General features: G+C 41.3%; 1 protein-coding gene across 4 annotated transcripts in view; it reads left to right on the forward strand.

The window, feature by feature from the left end:
* Positions 1-17,774, forward strand: part of MYO3A (myosin IIIA) — a 186,539-nt gene extending 168,765 nt beyond the window's left edge. For 3 of the 4 annotated variants that reach the window (XM_039877584.1, XM_039877582.1, XM_039877585.1), the window contains exons 31-34: positions 5,585-5,691; positions 10,281-10,321; positions 11,652-11,795; positions 12,764-13,709. In XM_039877584.1, the coding sequence (XP_039733518.1) occupies positions 5,585-5,691; positions 10,281-10,321; positions 11,652-11,795; positions 12,764-13,085 (614 nt within the window). In that variant the 3' untranslated portion in view covers positions 13,086-13,709. Of the gene's footprint in view, positions 1-5,584; positions 5,692-10,280; positions 10,322-11,651; positions 11,796-12,763; positions 13,710-17,189 lie in introns of those variants that run through there. The other variant, XM_039877586.1, reaches the window with a different exon arrangement.
* Positions 17,775-19,300: the final 1,526 nt, after the last annotated feature.

Raw genomic sequence — 19,300 nt, forward strand, 5'->3', positions numbered from 1 at the left:
ATGTTGGAGAGACCAGTGATAGTCCAGAGGTCATGTCTGTTAGTTGCCCCGACAAAAAGAGCTGCCTAATTGTCCTCTGTTTCTCCGGTGACTGAAGAGACATGAGAAGCAGGCTGGGGAAAGCAGCTCACCTAAATCTAAGAGTGTAAGTAAAAAATTAAATGCTCAAGTTTTCAAGGTTCTGGATATTAGTGCGACGTACGCAAATTAGAGGGTGGCAAAAAGCTTAAAGCCCATGACCTACAAAGGATAAGAACAGGTGTGTAAACTGGCAGTTGGGCATCAGTGGTCAGTTGGTAGAAAAGAGCCAAAGGAATTGTTTGAGCAGTGCCGAGTGGGGGCGGGGCTGGTAAGCTGCCTGTTGAGAAGGTCAGAGGCATCCCTGGAATCCCACCGAGCAGTGAGGCATACTGAAGTATTAAGGACACTCAGAGCTGAAGAAGCACCTGCCTTACGACTCTTCTCCTCAGATAGACTCAAAAGAATACAGATAGCCCACAGAGTAGGGAAAAGCTAGTGGTCAAATCCAGGGCAACCACGAGAAATGAAAATACCTCCAGAAGCCCAGCAGGAAGCAGTGCAAGGCAGAGAAGAGCAATGCAAACTGAACAGCCCCCCACAAGCTCAGAACCTGTATCCCGTTCTCTTCAAGAATGATGAGCCTGGCTGGAGGGCAGATGAGGTGAAAGGCAGAAGCAGCTTCCAGAAGGCAGGTTGCAACCTTGACTAGGGTGAATCCTGCCTTGGACGTGCAGCAATGAATACGCCTTCCTTCTAAGATTTTCTGTAAGTCATTGTATTGCTTAAAGTTCACAGACCGTCAAGAGTAATAGAAATTTGCAAAATCTAAAAAACTGATTTCTTAAAGAAATTATAATATTCTAAGTGCATTTCTGGTCTGTTAATATCTGATTTAGACATGTGATACTTATGCAAATTATACTCTGCATATATACTTAAGTAAAATAGCATAATTATCATTAAAATAAAATACTGAGATTTAATTTTCTAAAGTGAATATTAACAATGAGTTTTAAATCTCTCTTCTGGATGCAAAATGTTGATGTTTGTCCATTCCATATTTTAAAAAAATGTTCATTCCTGATAAATTAATGAAATCATTACCAGAACTAGAATATAAACAAATATTTACCTTCTGGCTATTTAATATAACAATAACCTTTACCAGCTAATATTTATCATGCACATCACACAAAATAGTCACAAACCTAATTTTGCTAGTGCCAACATTGATACGCTGCTGATCATTTGTGATTATAAATGTGTATGTCACTTTTGTAATTAAGGGGTTAGATTGATGTTAGCAGACAGTCTTTGTACTCCCTAAAGTAACAGAAATTTAGAGGGCAAAATAAACTTATGCCTTTCTGAAAAGATTTGTATGCAGATAGGCTCATGGAAAGGCTCTTTTTTGTTCTTCAAAAATACAAAATAGTCCGGGGAATTTAATCTAAGCAATCAGACCCTGTTGAATATATTCATCAATAATTTTCACTTGCTGACTGCCCACTTTGCATGGTAGTATCTTAAGTGAGATACCCTTTAAGAATACTCAGCTAAGAATATTCAGCCCTGTGCTTCAGATTGTCCCGGTAAAGGAAAAAAGTCAATGAACGAACACAAAAGCAGATTCTAAAAAATACAAGAACTAAACAGAAATTCTGAAAGCTCATTACATTTTGACATTTTCATCTCTATAATATCCACATACCCACATGCATATTTATAATTTTGCATAAATGCGACCATACCATACATTCCAGGATTCTTTTTAATGCAACATGTTTTCATTTTCTCTTTTTTTCTGTTTCCTTTCACTCACCTTCTTATTCTCCCTCCCCAACCCACACTACTCCCCCTTAAGGGAGCCCTTATTATAAAACTTGTATTCTTAATACTTTTCGCTGACATGCATATATGTACTTATACACACATACAGACATAGAGATTGTTGTCATTCTTTTATATGAATAGAATCGTAATATAAACATTTACTTTGCTTTTCTCCCTCAGTACCTTAGCAGGAAACCTTGCACATCAACTGGAGTAGCTATGATTCATTCTGTTTACTAGCTATGTAATATTCTACGTTTAGATCGCAATAATTTATATAACCTTTTTCCTATTGTTACATATTCACTTTTTAAATTGTTTGCCACTATAAAAATGTTGCGGTATACATCTTTGAAAATGTCTTTGTATACGAAGATTTTAATTATATAGGCTAAGTCCCCAGGGGTGGAGTTATTGAGTTGAAAGACTTTTTTTGATAGATTGCTTTCCTAAAAGACCCTAACAATTGACATTTCCTTTAACAATTTGTGAGAATACACTTTTTCTGACATCTTGTCCAGCAATGTTAACCTTTTTAATCTTTGCTAATATGTCTAAAGTAAAATGATATTCCATTGTTATTTTAATTTATATTTTCTCGTCTGCTAGCAAGCTCAGGTGCCTTCCATTATTGTTGGTTTTTTAGATTTGCTTATCTTCAATTTCCTGTTTATATCTTTTGCCCATTTTTCTGTTGGTCTATATTTTTTTAGTCATTTGCTAGCACCTGTACATATTAGAAATACCTACCCTTTATTTGTCTTCTGTGCTGTAAATGTAGTTTTTCACATCTATCACATGTCTTTTGATTTTGTTGTCATATTAGAGTTTTTATCAGTTTTTTAATGGGCAAATATGTCTACTTTTTTTATGACTTCTGAGTTTGGGTTAAGATATTTATACCCTTAGACCGTTCACAAAGTCTTCCGGGTTCTCCTTCAAGAATTTTGTTGGTTCTTTTATTAACATTTTTCTTTAAAGCATCAGGAATTTATTTATTTTTATATCTATGATCCAGTTAACAAAAGTCTATTGAGTATCTACTCTTAGCACTGTGTCTATAAGCTAAAATGGAATCAATCAAACCTCCTATCTCTAAACACCTACCATATACAGATCACTAGTGACAAGGCAGGAGGGCATCAAAACCTACGTCATGACCGCTACCATCCAAAAACATAAGGTCCCATTATTTAAAAAAACGAATCACAGGTAAAAATAGTTAAGTTCTATATTATTTTGCTAGAGCTGCTGTAACAAAGTTTCACAGACCTGGTGGCTTAAACAACAGAAATTTGTTTCCTCACTGTTCTGGAGGCTGGACGTTCAAGATCAAGGTGTTGGCAAGGTTGGTTTCTTCTGAGGGCTCTCTTTGGCTTGTAGATGACCATCTTCTCCCTGTGTCTTTACATCATCTTTATCTGTGTAAGTCTGTGTCCTAATCTCTCATAAGGACACCAATCATATTGGATTAGGACCCACTCTAAAGACCTCCCTTTAAAGACCCTTTCTCCAAATACAGTCATATTCTGAAGTACTGGGGGTTGGGACTTCAACATGTGAGTTTTGTGGAAACATAATTTAGCCCATAACACATGTTAAATGACTTGTACAGACTATGAGTACTATTGGTGTTTACATGAGAGGGAGATCACTGAATACTCAGGGAAAAACTTTGTGGAAGAGTGAAGAGTGGAGACAAGCATTGAAGGATGCTTAAGATTTCAGTGAGACTATGGCAGCCTTTCTATGAGCTGAGAGTGAGCAAAGGTACAGTTATAAACATGGTATATCAAGTTCCAATGAGGTAACAGGGTGATCGGAGGAGATGATTAATTTGGGGTAGCGGGAGAGTGGAAGATAAAATCGAAACTGCTGAAATTTTAAGTCATCTGGATTTAGAAGTTTAGGCTCAATGAAGAAGGGGAGGGAAGCATCATAATTTTTTTTTAATGAAACTTCCTACAAAAGAAAACCAGATTTTTCTTCCTGAAATACCATTAAAGTATTGACATCAGTCGCTTGTCCATTTGTAGGAAATGAAGAAGAGGGATAAGACAATGTGACATCAATATTTTGAATCCGGGGACAGGAATAATGGTGCCACTGAGGCTGTGGTATACAGATTTCTAGATGGAGAAGAAAGGTGACCACTGGTTCCTTTGAAAGTTTGAGATAGAAATGTTCAATGAGAAATTAGGGCAGGGGCTCTGGGGTGGCAGGGAGGGAAGAGAGGGTCAAACCTGAGGTAGTCATTGTTAAGTCAGCATAGAGTAACTGGAAAGTGCAAGAAGCTGAGAAAGGGATGATTCGATCCAGGAGGCAAAGGGATTATTTACTCATTCAGCAAATTTTTATTAAGCATTTACTATGTGTCAGGCATATCCTTACGTGCCAGGAATACAGAGATAAATAAGATAAGGTGTCTGCCCTCAGAAACCTCCTCCTCAGTGGTCGATACTGTTAAATGATGAAGAAGTCAGAGATAATAAGGACAGATAAAGGGCCTTTGGATTTGTCGATAAAGTGACCTTGACCTTCTCAAAGACAGTTTCAATAGAGTCTTGGGAATAGAAATGAGATTGAATGGGGAAAGTTTGATGAGAAAAATGGAGACAAGAGCAAGATCTCCTTTCTTCCCAGAATCTGACTAGTTTTTCACTCTCCTGGCATTTACTCAGATTCTTTGTCATCTTCAATTTAATTAATTTTTATTACAATAGTAATGTTCTGATCTTTTCATCCAGACTTTAAATAACATTGAAAGGCAAGTTAAGATCATTTTCGTGTTTCTAAAAACATAATAACTTGACACTATATTTTTATGTTTCTTTCCACTCAGATTCAAATCAGTAATATAAGTGGATACGAGCAATACATTCTAAAATGATAATACTTTGCGAGAGCCAATAGAAGCTGTTTAATAACCAGCACTGGAACAGATGACCTACACAAATGCGGTCAGGGCATGGGGTATCAAGAATCATAAAACATAGACAGAAATATTTCACAAGAAGCCTATTAGCTCTATAAATATAAAGCCACTTGTAATGAACACTGACGACACCACGGCAGATCATCACAAGCTGTGATGATGTGGCTGCAGCTTTGAGAACTCGGCTATGTTGACGAAAAGGGCAGAAAAAGATGACAAACTTGATTCTTTCTTGGTCAAGGTTTTTAAAGTCAGATCGGAAAATTCTAATAGTGTGGAGTTCTAAATTTGGCAAAAGATTAGATTAGGCTTTTAGGAAAAGAGTCAAGCCTACGAATGTCTCTGTTTGAGCCATAACCTGAGGTGGTACTTTAAAGCGAACATCAGGCTGGGTCGCCACTGTGTAAGTAAGGCTGGCGGTAGGGGGAGGCGGGGACGGTGAGATTCTGTGGGCATAATACCCCTTTTTAAAGATTGTCTGGCAGCTTTGTCTCTCCCTATTCACCCTCCGAACTGCATGCAGTACTGTATTCCACATTACCAAACTATGCATTTCTTCGTTCTTCCCCTCCTCCTCTCTCCCTTACTTCTCAAAGTCCTATATCACCAGCTAATCGGAAGGAAGCACATGGTGAGGAATAGGATAAGAGTTGGTTTGGGGAACAAAGGTATTGCCTCTTTCTCCCAGCTTTAGCCCCAGTGGTATGTATGTAATTTTTTATTTACCCCAAAAGGAAAACGTTGCTTGATAATGGTCTGTAATTGAATATCTGTTTATGATCACCTTTCTTGTAGGGATCTCTAAAGGAGAAGAGCCAAAAATACTGAGACCCCCAAGACGGCCCCGGAAACCCAAAACGTTAAATAACCCTGAAGACTGCACATACTATTATCTGCTACATGTAAGTGACTCACTCTTATTGTCAGAGGAGGAGCCATAGCAGCCACAAAACTGACCACACTAAGCGTTAGTCCTGTCCAGCGGGAAGGGAGACGTGGCTCAGCTCACGCTTCCTTGTCCAGTCCCGGGCTGAGGATCTGGGTATCTGCTGTCCTCCGGCCCCTCTTCCTCACTGTCCAGGCCTCTCCCACAGTCCTGTGCCTGCCATGTCCTCTTGGCAGTTTTTTTCTGCTGGTCCATTAGTCTAAACTGATATGCAAATAGTAACCCAGAAGGGGAAGTACATCATAGCAGGCTCTCTCCAAAGAGGGACCATAGGTACATAGGTGACTTATGGTAAAAGTGGAAGAAAGGGAAGGAACGGGAAGAAGGAGATGTTTATTGAGCACCTTTTGAATTCCAGGCCTGGACTGAGGTGTGTTCTCATACACTGTGATACCTAATCCTAGAAACAGCCCCTAAGGGGGCACCGGCACCTCACAGATCAGGACATCGAGACACAGGTCCGGCACTTAGCTCTCAGGGTCGTTACTGTGCTGAGGTCTTCTGACTCTGGGACTCCCCTCCCTCGCCTGTGCAGCATGAGAGCCCCTTGGCCTCACCCCTGCCAGCCTGCCCTTCCTCTCATGGTGCTGTCTCCCTGAATGCTACCATCATCTGCTTGGTTACCTAAGCCAAGAACCTGGGCGTTGTCCGGGATCTGGCCCTCTCTCTCATACCTGACATCTAATTCATCACTCTAAAGTGTGGCTTCACCAGCAGAGCCTCGCTGTCCTTCATCTCCCTCCTCTCTCCTCACAGACACTGCCCTGTTCCAGACCATTATCATTCCCCACCCGAATGCTTCAGGCCCCACCTTAGTGCTTCTAATCCAGCCTCTCCAGCTATAACAGAAAATGTATCTAAACCGTAAATCTGATCGTGTTCCTCGCTTGATGGACCCTTTAATAGCTCAGCAACTCCCTCAGCATGAAGTCCAGACTCCTTCCAAGGCTGGACAGCAGAGAAAGTACCAAGCATTTCCTATTGACCCTGACTATAAGTAGTAAATGATGCTCAATGACCTTTATTAACCGCAGCTGAAATGACGATTGATTGCTGTGCCTTCGACGACAGATAGTTCCCGATATGAGAAATTATATGAGACTTTGAAATAAGGACTGTTTATTCTCAACTAACCAGTCACTGAGAATTAGGAAGCAAATTCTGAACCTCACAAATGAGCCCTTGCCCCCCAAAAGCTTACTTGGTCATTGAACTACTATTTTTTTAAGTGAATATAAAGTATTTTAATGTATCTTGAGTTCTTAGTAATTGGAATCCTTTTCATAACCCTGAGTCTTGAAATCTGTAGCTTCAGTAAAAAAACAAACAAACAAAAAATACAGAAAACTAGTTTCTTATTATAAGCGAAAACACAACGTATGCTCATATTTATCTGGCCTTTACCAAGATTCGGGGTGCTACACGTAAGTGAAATTTACAGCTATGACGTAAGGCCCTGCTTCCTTTACCCATCAAAACACTTTCTATAATTTTAAGTGGTTTTCATGAAAATTTTTCCAAAATATATTATGTTGCACATTTTAAACGTTTTCTTAATACCCTCAGGTCACTGTTGTGAGCAAAAATGTTTGCACTTTATCTGGATCTATGCTTCTCCTGACCACTGTGTCCCAGGCAGCACCCTGTCTCTCTGTGTCCCCTGGCTCTGCTTCATTTTTCTTCTTTTTCAGAGCATTTGTAAATACTTATTTCCCTTCTTTCATGTTGTCTGACTCTCCCCTGTAGACTGCTACAGCCCCCCTGTTGCTGGAACTAGAAAACTATTTATTAAGTAACACACCCCTGTAGGACAGGCTCTCAGGAGGGCTGCCGGGCTGTGGAAACGGTTCCTCTGAACCTGGCCATGACCTACAGCTGTGCTTTCAGTTGTTATGTCTGTTCCAGCTTTTGTTCCTCCTGGGGCGTCATTTCTTATTGTGGTCATTCTCACTGCCTTAACGTCAACGTCCGCTCTCTTCTGTGATGTGACACTCATAATCTCCTACCTCTGGGAAACGTCATGTCCTAAAGTCAAGCCTCGGAAGCATGACACAGAGGAGAGAGCGTTACCTGGGCACGCACACCCTGTGGTACAGGAGGCCGCTGCAACACTCAGAAGTTGGGCGGTCATTAGCAAAAATGACTCAAGCCCAACAGTTTTCCTCAGAAAAAGGAGTAACTGAACTCAGTTTTATTATTTTCTCCAGTACCTTCCCTGAACTACGGCAACAGGTATTTTGGCCATTCCGAGATTTTTTTTTTTTTTCCTATGTTTTGGCTACTTTCTTCATTCTTGTGAAGACCTCTAAATAAATAGTGTATTTCCAAACAGAATGTTAAGACTGCATCCACCATGATAGAATGAATGTGAATTTTAAAGTTTTGTCATAAAACTTATTTATGTCAGGTGAGAAGGGGAGGGAGTGTAATGCAGCTGATTATTCCAAGTCTTTGAGCTAAACATCTGTTTTCTCAAAGGCCTCCTCAGGAAATACCCACAGGAATATCTCCTCCTTGAGTCAAGTTTGTCTCCTTGTCTCTCCCTCTTCTTTACTCCAGTTCCATAAGAAACTGCCTTTGGACATTTGCTTCTTTATTTCCATTTCAAGTTAGTAATTTGTAATTTCAAAACCATAATCGAAAGCATCATTTGTCTTAGCAATAAATACCCTTAATATAAAGTCCCGTGGGATAAAATTTATGTTAAATCATATCCTGTGAAATTCAGTGCTTCCTTCTTCATGATAAAGAATGCAAGTTTCATGCTTCCCTTTTGACCTTAACGGCTAGGAAACTAAGAGACAGACCTGAGACTCCATCTTAACATATTTTTGTCCTCTTCATTTCTCATTGATAACTTCTGTTTTCTTATTTTGATTATATAATTGCTTCTCTTATAAGCCATCTTAAATAATTTTTGGAAAAATATTATCGAATTATATTTCATTAGAATATTCTAGCACAGCCAAGAAATAAACCTGAACAGTATTTTTCTCTTCTAAAAATTCCTATAACTGAAAACCAACTTATATACACCTTATATACACCTCCCAGAAGGAAATGCTGATCCAGAATAAAAAGGGGTCCTCTCAGCTCGAGAATGCAAGGGCAGAACGTTATTTAATTCTTGGTTATATGAAGAGGATCGCTGTCACTCAACATTATGCCATAATTTAACTATACTTTAGATTACAGAAAATTGTTACCAAGAAAAGACAGACTTTTTTTTCAGGTAATGTATCAAGGAGGCAGGACCTCTGACATACTGAAACAGCAACAAACACAGCAAACACCACCCTGGTCCCAGGGATCATTAACTGACTGCTAGAGGCCATTGTACCTACGCTGGTAATATAATTATTTGTAAGCACCTCCAAGCCTAAGGCGTGAGGTCAAGTATGTGAAGTAATAGGAAATGGGAAGGAGGACAGGGATGTAATTGGTGTCCTGCCCCTTACACTGTTATTTCTTGAATGGTCTACTCCCATTTAAGTATTCACTTCTACCTCATCCACCCACTAAAATACCAACAAATAAGAATCAAAGAAACTACGAACTGTTTGACTCATCCAACATTTTAGTGTATTACAAATGATGTATCACGAGGAAAAAACAATTCAGTGCGTCTAAAACCCTCAATACTTACAAACCATTATTAATTGCCATTTTTATTATCTTGCACTTTTACGGTGCCGGCCAACTTGACATGTGCACTAGGGTTTCTGTAATTATAATATCTTCAGCTTGTTCAAGGTGAGTTTGGTTATTTGCTTTCTTAGCGCAAAAGACGTATTTGCTCTTGCAACATGTAAATACACATTACTAATGTTACAGTGCAAAAGATAGTATTGCTTAGTATGTAAGGCAAAACGTAGTATCATTTTGTGAGTGTTCAAATTGAAGTGCTGATTAAAATATATCTAATTGCATCTATACCTACATATTCTAATATATGCCTTGATACATAAAGTTCTCAACTATGAAAACATTTTGGAAATGAACATCTATTTCTATGCTACTACCTTTATGCCATAAATGGGCTGCTATAGGCTAGTGAAGTCACATTTCATTCTTTTGTGAACTGTTGCACCTGTTCTCACCATCCACCCATCTACTTTACCTGCAGACAAAGATGACATACGAGCAAGACATCAAAGCAGCCTAATTAATCTGCCTAAATTACAACTGCATTTGTGAAGTGAGATGGATTTTCTAGAAATTCTGACATTTCCTCCCCATTTGTAGGTAGAAAGACCTTATGTAATCTCATGTATACTGGTCACTGGGTGGTAAACACTTTTTTTCATATGAAATGCAAAGATTAATTTCAGTCCAGGCCTGGTAAAAATAATCACACATTCATAATTTGTAGAATTTGAGTAAATTATATTTCTTTAGATTTTAAAAATATTGTAGCCACTTGTTTATTTCTAAACTTTATAGGAGCAAATGTATTTATATATTAAGATTATAATACTATATCAATTACATTATGTTAAGGTCATAATATTATATAGATTTTTTTAATTGTTCTATTCCCTTTAGAAGTCAATCCAAGAAGAAAAACGAAGACCAAGGAAAGATAGGTAATTATTATTTCCAAATTTCAATAAATTGTCAAACCAAAATATAAATCTAAGTTCAAATTAGATTAATAATCACCAGTTTTATGTGGATTGATTCAGAAAGTAATGTGCTCTTTATACAATTTTGTTATAAATACCTGTGTGTGGTTTACATGTAATCTATAAGATCTTGTCTATTGACTGTATACTGAGCTTGCACAGTGTAAGGCATACATTAAGAACACAAATAGTTCTGAATGAGTTGTACCGTCCCAATACGGAATTTGCTTTTCCTCGTTCTTAGATATGGTTTTGTTTGGGCAACTTGAACATGCCCATGTCCATGAATTTTCTTGCCCCAAACTCCTTTTTGTTTTTTGTTCTTCAAGACATGCAAAGCCTCACTTTTACGGATTTGTTAAGAGGATAAGGTTTGCATCAACCTGCAGGTGTGGCACGCTTAAATTCACCTGTTCCCCTCCTTTTCCTCTGGTATTTCAACCCACCAGTACTTTACTATTTTAATAGTTTACCACTGTTTCAATCATCTAATTTCCAGACAGAGCTAATAACAGTCAAGGGTTCTTCTGTTAAGCATGCATGCACACAGAGTTCCCAATTTATGGGTCGGTGGCATTCTGAAAGTTCATTTATAAACTGGTATCTAACTTGAAAAGCACTCTTCTGCAGAAGCACTGTAACAACTGGTGGTTTTCCAGACCTGCACCTGTTTACCTCATAGGAAATCCCATCAGACTCAGATACTGAGCGCCACAGGCACCAGAGCCACAGTCAGAATAGATCTAAGAATTACAATGGTTGAGGACATACCCCGTGTGTATGTCATGATCAGGAATTAAAATCTAGCACAATGGGTAGGAGGAAGACAGAAGGTTACCTGTGAAGGAAGTAAGGTAAGATCATGAAACAATGCATATATCAATGTACTGATGACTGATAAATTTGGAAAATGCTGTGTATTAGTACATAAAAGTCAGCTTTTCTCATAGTGGCCCAAGGGTCTGTTGTGAACCCTAACCTAATCTAGCTAAACTGGAACATTGTAACCACTGGCAATCTAGTAACCGCTGATATTGTGCCAAGTTGAACACCATAGAACCAGGAAGAGCCGCTGCTCTCTTAAAGGTGAGAGATAAGGGTTTTGTTTTTCTTTTTAATTTATGGTGTATACTGTTTTTGCACATTCCAGGACGTCTCCTATTTCTACTGACATGTATATGTTACTCTTAAATTTAGCAAATGCTTTAAAAGAAGAAAACAAGTATCCTGTAAGTTTAAATGAACGGAAAATTCGATTGATACGATGGTGTGTTTATGTGTTCACTTACAGTCAGGGAAAATTATTAGATTTGGAAGATTTCTACTATAAGGAATTTTTACCCAGCCGTTCTGGACCAAAGGAACATCAACCTAGTTTAAGAGAACGAAGACAACAGAGAGAAGTCCAGAATCAATGTTTTAAGGCTGATGAAAGGTAATAAACTACACGTTATAAATTTTTCAATTTTATACTCACAGTTCCATTTCTAAATCACTTTCATTTTATGTACGTCTAGTGACAAAGCATTCTAACTGAATATTGCATCTTTGATAAGTTGTTTAAAAGTAAAATCATAGGTATCATGGTAGGGTAATCAGACATCTCAGTTTTCTTAGCACAATCCCAGTTTATCCCCTTTGTCTTGGTGTAATCATTGATAGCATTCCCTTTTAAATGGACCTCAGTTTGGAAGACAGATTTATCACCATACTAATTCTAAGCAATATGCCATATCCAAAATCTGTGGTTAAACTCTAACCAGTGTAATTTTATTCACTTATTGGTTTCTGAATTATACTGTGTAATATTTTAGAATCAAAGATGTCAGATTTTTAAAAATATTTGGGAAAAAGATTGATGTAGAAATATGTATTTTGGATTTGCTTTCTCACTTTGCCATGGACTTGGACATCAAGTACCTTAAATCATTTGTAGCTTACCGACGACCTTGGGAATTTTTTTTCATTCCCAAAAAAACTCTTTACGAAGCTTTGAAATCAAGGGCACATAATAAGATGGAAATGTGGTATATGAGAAATGTAAGCAATGACAGGCCATGAAAAGCTGTTTTCCAAAATCCTAAGCAAATGTCCTATCAGCCTAGGGCACTCAGGTCCCCTCACCTGTCTCTTCTACAATATGACCTGATGGCTAAGAGAAGAGGTCTTAGAGTCAGATTTGTATCTTGATTCTGCCACTCAGTAGCTGAGTGACCTTGCTCATGTTACTAGACCTCTCTAAGCTTTCATGTGCACGTGTGCAAAAAGGTTTACTAATAACTGCCCCACCATGTTGTCATGGAGATGAAATGAAATAATGTTTGTGAGATGCTTAACACCAGATGTGACATAGGGGAAGCAGTCCCTAAAGATGGCTGCTACCATTTTTATTTGCTTTTCCAGAATCTACCTGTACCCAGAATCTACTTGTACCCAAAAGAAGATGCATTCTTTCACCTTGGGATCAAGAACTGTAACACAGTGGAACTTAGAGATGTCCCGTCTAATCACAGAGTTCTATACAGGAGAATACCAAGTGACTTTCCCAATGTCACACGTGGACAGTGAACCAAATCCAAGCTTTTTCAATCCCTGCTCAAATCGCATTTCACTGAGTTACCTGCTTCCCATTTCAACAACCTGGTCTGCCTCCTCTCCAGTATATTCTCCCGCCCCCCCGCCCACCAGGAGACACACGTGTACTGTAAAAGCATTACATCCCTGAAGTACTGCCTGATATTCCAGCAGTGTCTATGGACATGTAGTTAGTGTTCACTAGAGTAAGAATGCCAGAAGCTAGCACTGGTAGAGTGCTTACCTTGTGCTAAGCGCTATGCTATGCTCTCATTAATCTTCACAGCAATCTTATAAGGCATTTACTATCATTGACCCATTTTATAGATGAGGAGGCTAAGTCTGCAAAGCTCAATGACTGCAGATACTCACCTAGATTATAAGTGATGGAGCCAGAATTTGAACACAGGCCTTCTTGAGTTTAGAGTCGTTGACCTCAACCACTACTCTTTCACCTCTCTAAGCAAAGCCCCTGCTGGGTGTTTGGGGAAGGGGTGGATGCGTTGGTGCGGGAGATGCGATCCTTATATGCAAGGAACTTGACTCGAGAAAGTATGTTGATATAACACAACTGAATGAGGTGACTCCAAGAGGGAATTTTTTAAACTAAGGAAGATGAAAGAGACAGAACCGTCAGATGCACTAGATAACCCTTGATAGAATCCTGAATTTAAAATAGAAAACAAAAACAGCACAGAAAAAGAGCTCTAAAGGACTTTTGGAGACAATTAGAGAAATTTGGGGCTAAACTATATGTTGGATAATATTACTGCAGAAAGAATACATATCTTATTATATATTAAAGAATTATATAATGAATATGCGTTATGTTATATATGTTTATAGTATATAAATAGAACATATTTTATATAACATATTTTATAAATAACATTTATATAATATTTTATTATAATAATAAGTTTAACATATTTTTCTGACAATATATGTACTATTTACACACACACACACACACACACAAGTACTGATGTCACCCAGGAAAGGGCAAGTAGATCTGGGAATCAGGGACAAAGGCAATGATGAGTTAAGTGTCTTATGCATTTTAGATGAATGAAAGTGGTGGCAGGTAGTGATTCGAGAATGGCATCAGAGAGCAACATCTCCTCAGATGGAACTTTACGGGTACCTGTTGAGCAATAGAGAGTGATGTGGGGTATTTAAAACATAGCCAGGTTTTAATTATGGCAAGAAGATGCAGGGAGGATGGAAGGGAAAAGTGGAGAAAAATAGACTGGAACAAGAGTGCTTCAGTTAAGGGATAGGAGAATCACAAAACAAGCATCAGCAGAAAAGAGGCAAAGGAATACAGTAGGGAAAGTAGGAGATCTACTACATGCTCTGGACAATTCCTCATGTGCAGATTGACGATAAGAAGAACTAAGGCCTTGCCATGTTATCCTTAGAATTAAAAATAATGTGTGTAATGTACCTGGAAGATTGTTGGTCCTCAGTATTCTTATAATGGAAATGAGGTGAACAGGAATGAGAACTCAAGTCAGTTACCCAAGATCCTCCCCATCACAAAGACCTTCACGAAGATTCCTTTTCTTAAATTCCCTATTCAAAATGGACTAGAATAAAGGCATATTCCATCTGCAGGCAAATTCTAACTTTTCCTTTCTAGCCTCTCATTATTTTCACTCATTCGCATATGTCTTCAATGACCTTGCCCCTTTCTCCTTCAGTTATATTCAGCTGGTAAACCCCATTGCTGGGTGAACCCAACTTCCTACCTGATCCATACCCACATCCATGTACCTGAACATGAGTAGAGAAAAACACAGTCTATTCTCACTTAAAATTTATGAGCGCATACTTTGGGCAGGCCCTCGGAGTTATTCTGCAATACTACATTTCCCTAAATATCCATTATTTCACTTTCCCAGTCCACTCTTTCAGACTTCCTCTGCTCTATCACCTGACAGTCTTTTTTTTTTTTCCTATTTTACTGAGAAAGCAATAGCAGAGAACAGACACATGCTCCCACCACCAAATCTGCCACTTACCCATATACTCCCCTCAGTTGACCATGGGTGACTGTCTGTCATCCAGCTCCTTCCCTCTATTCAAGAACATTGTCCAGCAATTGTCCACTCTCCCCTCTGCATCTTGAACATTTGTTCTCTTTACAGCATCATTTCTGACAATCTGTTAACATGATGCAATTGGGCCCATCATAAAAAACACCCTTGACTCAGTCCCCCTTCCAGACCACCCACATTCCTGCCCTTCATTATTAAAAGAGAAATAATTCATGATCAGATCTCCACATCCTCTCTTCCCATTCTCTCCTGAGCTACTTCACTCCGGTTTCCAATCCGACCACTCCACTGAAACTGCCCCTGTCAAGGTCACCGGTGACCTCCATTTTCCATATCCCGTTATCTATTTTCAATTCTTATCTCACCCCATCAGCAGCATTGAATACTTTTTCTTTACAATTACTCATTTTTTCTTTAAACGTTTTCTCCATTTGTCTCCAGGCTAAGACTTCTCTTGGTTTACCTCCTACCTCACTGGCTGCCTCTTCTCCTTCTCCTTTGCTACTTCCTCCTCATTGCACCGACCTCTCAACATTGGAGTGTCCCAGTCCTTTGCTTTATCAACATGTACTCTGACTACCTAAAGTATCATCTATTTAGTTAAAATTCCTAAACTGAAATCTCTAGCCTAGATCAGGGCTTGGGTATCCAACTGCCTAGTCAGCATCTCCTCTTGGATATTTAATAAGTAAACTTAGCATAACCAAAACCAAAATTTTTATCCACCTCCTCCCCCACAAAATATGCTCCTCCTGCAGCTTTCCTCATATCAAATGGCAACTTTATCCTTCCAGCTGTTTAAATCAAAAACCTTGGAGACGTTTTTGGTTCCTCACCTTTACACTCCACATCCAGTCCATCAACAAACTTTCAGTTCTACCTGCCAACTTATGACCAGAATCTGATCGTTTCTTACCTGTTCTACAAGCCTAGAATAAGCCATTATCAGTCTCGCTCGGACTAGTGCAGGATCTTACAGGCCTCCCTGTGTCCGCGCTGGAAGCCAGATCCTTTCACGAATCATTCCTTGGTTCAGAACTTTCCAAAGTCTCTCTCATTGTAAGAAAATTCAAGTCCTTGCAATGGGCTCCAAGCACTAAATTACCTTCCACGCTGCCTTATTCTTCCTTTCTCATCCTTTGCTATTCTCCCCATCCCTCACTCCATTTATGCCACAGGGGCCTCCTTGCTATTCCTTGAACACAATACTCACTCTGTAGTCTTGAGACCTTTACGTTGTTTGACCGTCATCCTAGAATGACTGCCTTTCCCTTAGAGATATGCTGGCTCACTCCTCCTCTCCCTACAGGTCTCTCCTTCCGTGTCACCTTTTGGGTGGCTTTTCCTCAGCACCCTCTATGACATTACAATACACACACACACACACACACACACACACACACACACATCATCACTCTTTCTCCATTAGCCTGTTTTGTCTAGCAGCTCTCACCATCTGGTATATTAAAAGCTGTCTATGGCCCTCTCCTGTACTAGACTATAAACTCCATGAGAGCAGGGAGCTTTGCTCACCTATCACCTGCACTGGTGGCTGGTTCTTAGTGGGTGTTCTATGGATAAATGGATGAATCTATGTAGCTGCATTTTAGGTAGCACCCCACTTTCCCAGGCAAGCTGCAGAATGCAAAAGTAAACACTGGCAGGGGTTCCCGGCAGTGAGTTCAGGAAATTTAGTCCAGCGGCCTCACTGAAAACAATGAGACAATGGAAAAGCTGAAGGGCCCACAGCCACTGCGTGGAACCCTGAGTGCTTGGTCAGATTTGAGGAGAGCATTTTTAAGAAACATTTGAGCAGCTTAAAATGCAAAATAATCGTTGTCTATTAGGCAACTAAAATAAGTATTTGTTTTTTGGTTGTGTATTATTTCAAGCCAAATAGCCTCACCTTTCTGAACTAAACCTTTTGACGCTTGACTTAGCCGTCATCCAAGCACAGAGACACCAGGTTCCACTGGTCTTTCTGCTACTGGACTCAGAGGAGTTTTGAAAACCTGCCGAGAAAAATTATCGCAGATCCTTTTGGCCACTATCCTGACGTTTTGAATGTGCTGTTCTCAAATTCCCGCCAGTGGTGGGAGGTGCGGGGAAGATGATTCTAACTCAGACTGGGCGGGGGATGTGCTTGCTGCTCACGGTGGCGCCGCTGACGCCCGGGCCCTGGGTCTCGCTCGCAGGTGCTGGGCGGCGGAGGACCCCGAGGAGGAGGAGAATGGGCCGGCGCCCAACCCCTACGACTACAGGAGGCTCTTGCGCAAAACCTCCCAGCGCCGGCGTCTGGTCCAGCAAGTGTAGTAGACCAGCTGCTCCGCGGCCTCGGCCGCCGAAATGTGCTGGAGACAGTGTTGTGCAGGAGCCAAAGCGGGGGACCCTCAGGCGTTGACAGCAGCGGGCGCTGAAGCCACGGCCGTGACCCCTCGAGTGCCTGGGCCAGCCTTTGGCGCTCGGAAGGCAGAGACCTGGGATCCCTTCAGACCCCGCCTAGTCGCGCTCCTCACCCTCTCTTCCTGTCCCCCAGTGTATCTGTGTTCACTTGTTTGCGACTCCTTTTGAGCCCCCGACTGCGCCGGAGCTGTCGTTGACCCCTCCTCTCTCATTTTGTGGGACTTCAAAGATTTCTTCTTTCATGGGAACGCCTCTCCCTCCCAGGCTCGCGGGACACTCAGGGACGGGTTGAGTCTGTGAGAACTGGACAAAGCCCGGTGGGCGGAGAAGCGCGGGGTGGGCGAGAGGAGCTTTGAATATGAATTTTTTTCTCAAACTCGTGCTTTCCCTTTCCTTGGTTATTAAGGTTACTAAATAAAGGAAGTGCCTTGGAAAGTCCGTGGCTCTCAGGGCTGGTGCGCTGTACTCTCCTTTGGGGCCCAGCTCTTGGAGTCCCGCTGTGCGGGTGAGGACCACCACGACGTGAGGGAGGAGCCTTTTGTCTCCGTGAGTGAACAATGTCCCCACAGCCACCCAAACGCGCATACGAAGTTAAAACCCCTTACCTGCGACACATACATGGCCTCCAGACAAATCTCCAAATCCTCAATACGCTGGCTAAAACATGCACACACACACACACACACACACACACACACACCCCTTTCTCAAATGATGTGGCTTCCTATAGTCTCTGCCTATAATTAACTGTCAGATTTTTTAGGATCTCTTAGTCTGCGCATTTGGGGCAATCTCTGCTGCTCTGAATTTTGGTGAGTTTAAGACGGATGAGAGGGCACCGGTTGGCAGAGGTTTGCATTCCTTGGCTGATGCGTCCAGTTTTAAAACCCAGGCCTGGTGCGGGTGAGGAAGGGTTGCGCAGTGGTTTCATCGACGACTGAATTGGGAGAAGGGTTCTCTCTGGGATGGGGCCGTCCCTTCTGCCTGTGTCCCCGGCCCCTGCACCCACGGCCCAGAGCCAGGAGACTGGGGAAATATTCGAGGAGAGGGTGAAAGCGCGTGCAGCCGGCTGGTACGTTTGTTGTGCCACTCGCCCACCGGACGTCAGGTTCCCTCCAGCCCAAAGAATTAGCGCCGAAGATGACTCCTACAGACTCTTCCTTTTACAAAAGAGACCTGCGCGAATGAAACGTCCCATGGTGGCAGGGCTGAGCTCCAAGGCCAAGTGCGCTCTATGCCCCGCTCTTCCCCTTGGTTAGTGCCGCAGCCTCCACCCGGCACTGGGACCCGGAGGGAGGAGCCACCCCCCTGGCTCTGCGGCTGGGGGTAGCTCAGGGCCTGGCCCAGGCACCCACAAAAGCAGCGCCGCAGGGCATGGTTCATTGTCAGTGGCGGGGAGGGAGGGATATCTGCACCCGACGTGACCCGGCAGCCTTCACCCGTACTCACCCGTCCAGCCACCACTCGGAGGGGAGGGGGGCGGAGTAAACGCCGAGCTTCCTGCCAGGCCCCTTCTTCAATCCAGGCTCCTCGAGTAGCCCCCGCAGACCCCCCGGAAGCCTGGCCCTTCTTTTGTTGGAAAGAGAGGCAATTGCCCCGCTCCTTAAACGCCACTTTTAAAAGTGGGACTGGAAAAGAGAATGGCAAACGTTTGGTGAAAGGATGCAATGATTTTGTTTTCCTTTTCTCTTTTGTATTTTCTTTTCTTTTTCTCTCCTTTCCATCTTTCTTCTTTTTCTGTCCTTTGACGTTTAAACGCTGGAAGGATATAAAGGAAAACTTGTACCAGACACTCTTCCTTGGCAGGCCTGCAACGCCATCTCTGGGTAAACCACCAGCAAGAAATAGGTTAGCCAAGGAATTCGGCCCGGCAGGCGGCCCGGAGCGTGGTCTTTCTCCCTTT

Source organism: Pteropus medius, unplaced genomic scaffold, assembly GCF_902729225.1.
Source record: "Pteropus medius unplaced genomic scaffold, Ma_sr-lr_union100, whole genome shotgun sequence".
In the NCBI taxonomy this organism is placed as follows: Eukaryota; Metazoa; Chordata; class Mammalia; order Chiroptera; family Pteropodidae; genus Pteropus; species Pteropus medius.